Genomic DNA, 8,641 nt, shown 5'->3' on the forward strand with positions numbered 1-8,641 from the left:
ATCTACAACAACGTCGATTTCATATACACAATGGAGATGATGTTCCTGGTGGCGAAGATTTAAGAAGCAAGGTGGAGACGTGAATCGATCTGCTCCAGCGGCCTTTTGGTTGTTCTTTTCTTGTCCGATCAGCAGAAAACACGAAAGGGGAAGAGGCAAGGCAGATCGGTGACTTCAGGGGGTGTTTTGTTGTGTTGTCGATGGGCAAAGGTGGAGAGGACAACCGATCTTTGGAGAACCCCTTTGTGGTTCTACTCCTCGTTGCCGACAGTAGCAAACCGGAAGCACCAAGGTGCAACATCAGTCGACCGTCAAGCAGATCTATCGCCTCTGATGAACGATCATGGTGGTGATGTGGCTCTAAAAAGAAATAATGGATTTCATCTTTGCCACCGGCTTCAACGAAAACAAGTTTTTGTTCTTGAGTTCTTGAAAACCCAGATGTCTTAGGTCAATGGTATGGAGAGAGAGAGAGAGAGAGAGAGAGAGAGAGAGAGAGAGAGAGAGAGAGAGAGAGAGAGAGAGAGAGAGAGAGAGAGAGAGTTTTTGTTTTTTAATTATTAAAATAAATAAATAGTTATTAATTTTTTTTAAATGGGGATATATTTTATTAGGTGCAAAAATAGTCCTTTATAAGTAAAAAGACAAATATATCCTCATGTGGGAGGCACATGAGGGGGTTAACAGCAACAACTTAACGGAAGTTAAATCGGAGGATTAATTCTACGTACCAACTAGATCAAAAAGACCATGAATCCAAAAAAATTCAGATTTAAACCGAAACCTCAAAAAAATGCAAACCACAAGATATTTTTGCAATTTTGTATGTGGTTCTTTAGAGTAGAAAGCCGAAGCCGTTTGTAAGAAAAAAAGATTTTGGGCCGGGCTAAGCGCAATGATAAAAGCCCCTGATACCTAATAAGAGAATTGAACCACCCTCTTTGGTCTCTCCCGGAAAACCCAGTCACTCTTTACAACATCGGCCCCTAAACCTAAACTCTCTCATCGGCCTCCGGCTGACCAAGCTACCACTGACCACCGTCCCTCGCTTTGACTCTGAAACTCTCTCATCGGCTCTCGCTCTCACCCTTAACCTCTCAATTCTCTGCTGTTGTTGTTGTCGAGGTATTCACGCTATAGCGCAGTCTCACTCTGTTATGTTTTGTAGTTTTTCTAGGTGTAATTTCTTTTAATGTTTGCATTTTGTTAGTTTTCGGTGTAGGGTTTTGGTTACTTGGCTAGCTGTGTCCTGTTTTTCAAACCCTGCTTGCTTAACACAGTAACACTTATCGTATACTCCTGAAGCAATCCTATAAGGTCAGACGTTAGTTTTTCTTGAACAAATCGGCGTAGATGTTGTTTACCACTGTCATATTAGTCGATTTAGCTTTAGTGTACTCTATATCCAACATTTCATACTTAGGGTTTGTTGAAAAAGTCGAATTGAAAATCAAAATTATCATTAAACCTCGATAAAAAACCTGAATTGTTTATTGTTTTAGTAGCTTATTGTTCTAAAATGATTTATTGTATTGTAATCTTGTATCTGCTACTATACTAGCTGGTGTAAGAAACAGTTACTAATTTGAAACAATCCATTATCTTATGCAGTTTTCTAAGTTCTAACAATGGTGGAGGTGAAAGTCTCAGAGAGCAAAGACCTAACCCGAATCGAACGAATCGGGGCCCACTCCCACATCCGTGGGCTTGGTCTCGACTCTGCCCTAGAACCCCGGGCAGTCTCCGAAGGCATGGTGGGTCAAACCACCGCCCGAAAAGCCGCTGGAGTCATAGTCCAAATGGTCAAAGAAGGCAAAATTGCGGGTCGGGCCGTCCTCCTCGCGGGTCAACCCGGAACCGGAAAAACCGCCATAGCCATGGGTATGGCCAAGTCAATAGGACTTGAAACCCCATTTGCCATGCTGGCAGGTAGTGAGCTTTTCTCTTTGGAAATGTCCAAAACAGAAGCTTTAATGCAAGCATTTAGGAAAGCAATCGGTGTTAGAATAAAAGAAGAAACCGAAGTAATTGAAGGAGAAGTGGTGGAGATCCAAATCGACCGCCCTGCGGTGGCTGGAGCCGCCTCGAAAACCGGGAAGTTGACTTTGAAGACTACCGAGATGGAGACTGTGTATGATTTAGGAGCTAAAATGATTGAAGCTTTAGGAAAAGACAAAGTACAAAGTGGTGATGTGATTGCTATCGATAAGGCTTCCGGAAAGATCACAAAACTCGGGAGATCGTTTTCGAGGTCTCGAGATTACGATGCCATGGGCCCACAAACGAAATTCGTTCAGTGTCCGGATGGCGAGTTGCAGAAGAGGAAAGAGGTTGTTCATTGTGTTACACTTCATGAAATCGATGTTATCAATAGCAGGTAAAGTAGCTGAATGAGTAATGATATCTGTCTGTCTGGATAAAGTATTGTCTGTCTGTCTGGATAAAGTGTTGTCTGTCTGTTTCTTTTGCAGGACACAAGGGTTTCTTGCGCTTTTCACGGGTGACACAGGCGAGATACGCGCCGAAGTCCGTGAACAAATCGATACAAAAGTGGCAGAGTGGCGAGAGGAAGGAAAGGCCGAGATCGTGCCAGGTGTCCTCTTCATAGACGAGGTCCACATGCTCGACATCGAATGTTTCTCTTTCCTAAATCGCGCTTTAGAAAACGACATGGCGCCGATTTTGGTTGTCGCAACAAACCGAGGGATCACAACGATTCGTGGGACCAATTACAAATCGCCACATGGGATTCCGATTGATTTTTTGGATCGGCTTTTGATAATTTCTACACAGCCGTATACGGAAGAGGATATCCGGAAGATTCTAGATATAAGGTGTGGGGAGGAGGATGTTGATGTGGCGGAAGATGCTAAGGTTTTGTTGACTAAAATTGGGGTGGAGACGAGTTTAAGGTATGCGATAAATTTGATAACATCGGCTGCTTTGGCTTGTCAGAAGAGGAAAGGGAAGGTGGTGGAGATGGAGGATGTGAGTAGGGTTTATGAGTTGTTTTGGGATGTGAAGAGATCGACTCAGTATTTAATGGAGTATCAGAGTCAGTATATGTTTAGTGATGCACCTGAGGAAGATGATGTTAACATGATGGTTTGATTCTGATTGTTGAATTTTGTGAGTATTAATGTTCCAAACTTCCTGTTGTGAACAATAGCACTTCTTTATCTTCAAATTTAGTAGAGTATGGGATATGCTTCATTATTTAAGAGTGAATTATATTTTTTGTTAAAAAGTTCTCTTACTTGTAACGTTTTTTTATATATATGTTCCAAGTAAAATGACTATTTTTGGTCATTTCACTAGAACAGGTACCAAAATAGTTGCAAAAACATCAAAGACTGACCAAAATTTAAAAATTTAGCTGTACAAAGAGACCAAAATTGTAAAAACGTTAACTGGTTTTGAAATTTTGGTCTCTAATTGTAGTCTTTACAAAACTCGAATAAAAACCAAAATTTCAATAGAAAAAATGTTCACACAATAAATAGTTAATAAACTTAACTACTGATGCTAAAATTACAACTAAAAAGCTTTATTAAACTACTGCAAAAAACTATAAACTGTATCATCTTATCATCTTATGGACGATTTACTTGAGCTTGTAGTGTTGGTCAAGAGCTTAGTACTGTTAACGTATAAATTGTAAAATTCTTTTAAAATAATAAGTTTTTTTTCCTTCTAAATTACATACACATAATTTTCATGATAATAATATAAAGAAATGATCAATTAGAAATTCGCTAAAAATACGCTACCGATGCATTGAAAAGCTAAAATTAACATCAATTAGATCTAATGCAAATTATAAAATAACCAAATTTTTATAAAGAAATGATCACACGTTTCATGAACAAGGTTTTGCCGTTTTGCGATTCACAAAAGGAAGTCGAACGGTTCCTACATGAACAAAACTTTTTTCAAAAAATGTATACTTTCACATTTTTTTTTATCAATATATAATTTTTTAGATTTATAAGACATTAATTTAATTTGTGGTATTTATAATCAATTTTGTTATTATGCAGGTACCTATGTGAAAGAGATGTATTGAAATTGACCTACAAAAAGTTGAGTCAAACATTGAATCTGCATGATCACTCAAATACCTGCAACAGTAATAAGGATAAGAAGGAAGTAAGTACAAGTGTACAACCGTAACACCCCAAAACCAAAACAAGAGCATCCCAAAATTTCAACTTATGAAACAACATAAGTTTTACAATATTTTTATAAAAGATGTATTTCATTCACTAAAGGAACAAAAGTTACATTATATTGCCTCTACGAGGTAATTAAAATGGTTTTAATTAATAGACATTCAAATGAAAGCAGATTGCCATAAATTGGTCTCAAAGCATTATTAATCTAGGCAAAAAAAATATAATGTTTTTTTGAGCATCGAGATAATACGTTTTTTTTTGCTTGTTCCCTATAATTTAATTTTTGTTTGTGTTTTAATATTTGTGACGATTTAATAAAACGTCAAATTTTGTTATGTTATGTTTAGTTTTGCTAAGTTCTTATCATATTCCACTTTATTATGTTGTGTGTCAAATGTTACCTTTTTAAAACAGTAAAAAGTAAAAACAAATATATATTGAAAAGCTCATTTAAAGAACAATCTTGAATATTCTTAGGTATTATCCATGAAAATAGTTTTGGAACAACTATAATATTTTATTTATTATCCATGAAAACAGATTTGAGATGGAAACAAAGATAATATATGAAAAGGCCCATACTTTTATTTACCCTGTTTATGAAAGGAAGCAAAAGCAAAAATATAGAAGATCATATTCATAACTAGGGCGAAGTCCCCACACACTAAAGAGAATTCGTAACCCAATACGATTTTCCCTTTCAGACACTACTCTCTTTGCCGCTTCCAGCTTCGGCTGACTTCGTTCATCATCTTCAGGTGCGATTCCCCTTTATTCAGATTTACGATTCTCACTCCTTCACATCTCTCTGGTTTTCCCCTTCCAAGAAGATTCAGTTTGATTTTTTCACGTTATCTGATTACAATTCCCGATGGAAATTTAGGGTTTTACTTCCAAATTCTTTTGCTTTGCTTGATTAGCAATCATCAACCGTTTTTCCTTTTGGATTTTAGAATTGATTGCTTCATATATTGTATGTGGAACCTTTTTCATGAATCAGTTTAATTTCTTTTTTTCAGGATAATTTAAAATGACAGAGCCTTCTAAAGTCATTCACGTTCGGAATGTTGGTCACGAGATTTCGGAGGTTTGATTTCTTTGTAATTCACAACGTTCTTCTTTCGATTATGCATATTAAGGATGGATTCCTTTCCATTATTTCTGTTATTCATCACCCTCGATGAATTTTTCTGTTTCTGTTCATAAAGATTGATGCTAATTTGAACTTTTTAGTTATAATTCCGTTTCATTCTCTCCATTCAGCCTGATCTACTTCAACTATTCCAACCTTTCGGAGTCATCAACAAACTAGTTATGCTTCGTGCAAAAAACCAGGTATATAGCTTTGCGATATAAAATCTGCCAATATTTTGGCTATTAATTTCCTAACATTTGCAGGCTCTCCTTCAAATGCAAGATGTCCCTTCCGCTGTGAATGCAATGCAATTTTATGCCAATGTTCAACCAAGCATAAGGTGTATCGACCACTGATGTAACAAAAATTAGAACAAGAAAGAATTATGGATTTCATAAATCATAATTGGTCTTTTTCTAATCGTTTAAGTTTTATTGATTGTGAAAGTACTAACTCTTATTTACAATGCAAACTAAATATCAACTCCAGGGGTAGAAATGTGTATGTTCAGTTTTCATCTCACCAAGAACTAACCACCATGGAGCAAAATACTCAAGGGCGTGGAGACGAGGTATTTATTATGAAATTTATTTCTTTTTTTTTTTTGTTATGGTGATTTGATTAAGAATGTTATATATTTATGGGTCTGTTTGTAATTGTATGTGTGTAGGAGGTTGACATATTTAAAATTCTATCTCTATATCTATTTCTCTTTCCCTTTCTTCTTTTCTCTATCTATTCTTCTCTATTCATTCTATTCTCTTCTCTCTCTTCTGTCTATGCTGGGCTGCGATTGGACGTGGTATGGAACACAGCCTAACCGTATACTCCTGGTTACAATCCATCACATGCTCTACCCTATTACTGTGGAAGTCCTGCAGCAAGTCTTTTCTCCTCATGGATATGTCGAGAAAATTGTCACTTTTCAAAAGTCAGCTGGTCAGCATCTTTACATTTTTTTCATTTCCTTTTAATTCTTATTCATAAATAATTTCATGTCATATATTATTATTTTCACATATAGGTTTTCAAGCACTTATTCAATTTCAATCACGCCAGAGTGCCATATCTGCGAGAAATTCCCTTCAGGGGCGTAATATTTATGATGGTTGTTGTCAACTAGATATTCAATTCTCAAAGTAAGTTTTTAAACTTTTTTTTTTTTTTTTTAAATCTTTTCCTAATATGATGTGCTTTAATGGTTGTTGACTTTTTACAGTCTCGATGAGTTGCAAGTGAACTACAATAATGATCGGTCTAGGTCTGTTAATATTTTTGTGAATGTAACAAAATATCTTCTTATGATTTTACAATTTTATTTAACTTTTTTTTGTTTTTTTCTATCAACAGAGACTTCACAAACCCATCACTGCCTTCAGAACAAAAGGGCAGACCTTCTTCTCAAGTAAGTTTTTTTATCACAATCTGTTATTATTTTATTAAATTCATTTCGTATTTTAGTTGATTTTTTTTTTAATTATTATTTGCTGTTGTGCCAGCCTGGATATGGAGATGCAGGAGGTATGTACACTTTACAAGGTCATGAAGGTAGGAATGGTGCCAGAGTGTCTTCTAATAAATAATTTTAATTTTAATTTTTTCTTGTTTGGTTTTCAGTTGGATTTCCACAGGTGGGTGTTATCCTCCTTGTTATATAAATCCATCTGTTTGAAGCTGAAAAGGGAGTCATTTATTATTACCAAATTTATTAGAGTCTAGACACATTTATTATTATTAAATACTAATGGTTTTATTGGATGTGTTTTGTGTAAACTGTTGAAATTAAGATGAACAATGGCGCAGCAATTGCAGCTGCTTTTGGAGGAGGGTTGCCTCCTGGAATTAGTGGGACTAATGACAGATGCACTGTTCTTGCATCTAATCTAAATCCTGATGTAATCTCTCTCTCTCTCTCTCTCTCTCTCTCTCTCTCTCTCTCTCTCACACACACACACACACACACAAAAAAAAATGAAAATTATGTTTGTTTTAATGGTGTGATATTTTATGTATGTCAGAGGATAGATGAAAACAAACTGTTCAATTTGTTTTCTTTATATGGAAACATTGCCCGAATCAAGCTTCTTCGCAATAAACCAGATCACGCGCTTATCCAAATGGGTGATGGCTTTCAGTCTGAATTAGCAGTACACTTTTTAAAGGTCCAAAAAAAAAAAAAATTCATTTCTTTATATTTATTATTATATATAGTCGGTGCATATCTAATAAGAATGTTAGTTTTAAATTATGTTATAGGGGGCGACATTATTTGGAAAGAGATTGGAGGTTAATTATTCAAAACATCCACACATCACAATGGGTGCTGAAACGCATGAGTATTTAAACTCAAATCTTAACCGATTTAACCGCAATGCTGCTAAGAACTATCGTTACTGTTGCTCACCAACCAAAATGATCCACCTGTCCACCCTACCACAGGACATAACAGAGGAGGAGATTGTGGCCCACCTTGAAGAACATGGGAGCATCGTCAACACGAAGCTTTTTGAAATGAATGCTAAAAAACAGGCTCTTGTTTTGTTTGAAAATGAAGAACAGGCCACTGAAGCTCTTGTGTGTAAGCATGCAAGTAGTCTTGGTGATTCCATGATTCGGATCTCTTTTTCTCAGTTGCAGACCATTTGAGGGGCGATTGCGTCTTTTACCACTTGTGAGAATTTGGTTTGGTGATATCAAGTTTTTATTATAACTCTGTTTGCTAAATTTAGTGTGTGTGTGTATTCTTCTTGCTATTGATTACTACTACTCTCTTTGTGGTTTTAGATGCTTGTATTATTTATTTCTGTTTTTTGCAGAGTAGAAACTAGACAAACCTATGTAGTTTCCATTTGCCATTATCTTTGTGTGAATTATGTAGTTTCAAGATTAATAAGTTTGATTGAATCTACTTAAATTGTTCAGTTTAGAACATGTGGAATTTTTTTTTTTGCTTAGGTCTTTGATTAGGGTCTAAAAAAAATGATATTTGAGGTGGCAAATGGTTAGATGAGTATTTCTAAATGAAGTATTAGCTTGGATAAAAAAGAATGAAACGAAGGTGTTCACCTTTAAAGTTGATTTTGAGAAGCCAAATATGTATTAGGGAATCTCAGTACGTTCTTCTCTTTATGCAAGGCTCCTTCAAAAGTCATCGAATGTATTGAAAACGTTCACATGAGATTTTTCTGGGGTGCAGACTTGGAGAAAAGAAAAATGGCTTCGATTGCATGGGATAAGATCCTTGCTCCCAAAGATAAGGGCGGGCTTGGTCTGGGAGCTTTAGATCGCAAAACATTGCTCTTTTAGGCAAATGGTGGTGACGTCTTAGAAA

At 35.9% G+C, this 8,641-nt stretch overlaps 2 protein-coding genes across 4 annotated transcripts; both read left to right on the forward strand.

Moving 5' to 3' along the window:
• Positions 1–917: 917 nt before the first annotated feature.
• Positions 918–3,247, forward strand: LOC145015913 (P-loop containing nucleoside triphosphate hydrolases superfamily protein). 2 transcript variants are annotated; one of them, XM_078974383.1, is made up of 4 exons: positions 918–1,125; positions 1,211–1,317; positions 1,612–2,377; positions 2,472–3,247. In XM_078974383.1, the coding sequence occupies exons 3-4, from the start codon at positions 1,629–1,631 to the stop codon at positions 3,109–3,111; spliced, it is 1,389 nt and encodes a 462-aa protein (XP_078830509.1). In that variant the 5' UTR covers positions 918–1,125; positions 1,211–1,317; positions 1,612–1,628; the 3' UTR covers positions 3,112–3,247. The 2 variants fall into 2 exon arrangements, with proteins under 2 accessions (XP_078830509.1, XP_078830510.1); XM_078974384.1 differs by lacking the exon at positions 1,211–1,317.
• A 1,549-nt stretch (positions 3,248–4,796) lies between these two features.
• On the forward strand, positions 4,797–8,218 carry PTB3 (polypyrimidine tract-binding protein 3). Of its 2 annotated transcripts, none has more exons than XM_078973760.1 (14): positions 4,797–4,933; positions 5,195–5,262; positions 5,439–5,510; positions 5,574–5,650; positions 5,800–5,881; positions 6,126–6,249; positions 6,335–6,449; positions 6,530–6,571; positions 6,661–6,715; positions 6,810–6,858; positions 6,928–6,941; positions 7,098–7,205; positions 7,329–7,472; positions 7,567–8,218. In XM_078973760.1, exons 2-14 carry the CDS (start codon positions 5,206–5,208, stop codon positions 7,954–7,956), a joined length of 1,329 nt encoding a protein of 442 aa, XP_078829886.1. In that variant the 5' UTR covers positions 4,797–4,933; positions 5,195–5,205; the 3' UTR covers positions 7,957–8,218. The 2 variants fall into 2 exon arrangements, with proteins under 2 accessions (XP_078829886.1, XP_078829887.1); XM_078973761.1 differs by having other exon boundaries at positions 6,810–6,831.
• Positions 8,219–8,641: the final 423 nt, after the last annotated feature.

Source organism: Lactuca saligna, chromosome 9, assembly GCF_052625555.1.
Source record: "Lactuca saligna cultivar CGN05327 chromosome 9, ASM5262555v1, whole genome shotgun sequence".
NCBI lineage: Eukaryota > Viridiplantae > Streptophyta > Magnoliopsida > Asterales > Asteraceae > Lactuca > Lactuca saligna.

Coding starts and splice junctions, on each gene's coding strand:
- LOC145015913 (XM_078974383.1), top strand. CDS start 1,629: ATGGTGGAGGTGAAAGTCTCAGAGAGCAAAGACCTAACCCGAATCGAA. Junction 2,378..2,471: donor ATCGATGTTATCAATAGCAG/GTAAAGTAGCTG, acceptor TTTCTTTTGCAG/GACACAAGGGTTTCTTGCGC.
- PTB3 (XM_078973760.1), top strand. CDS start 5,206: ATGACAGAGCCTTCTAAAGTCATTCACGTTCGGAATGTTGGTCACGAG. Junction 5,882..6,125: donor CTCAAGGGCGTGGAGACGAG/GTATTTATTATG, acceptor TATGGAACACAG/CCTAACCGTATACTCCTGGT. Junction 7,206..7,328: donor CATCTAATCTAAATCCTGAT/GTAATCTCTCTC, acceptor TATGTATGTCAG/AGGATAGATGAAAACAAACT.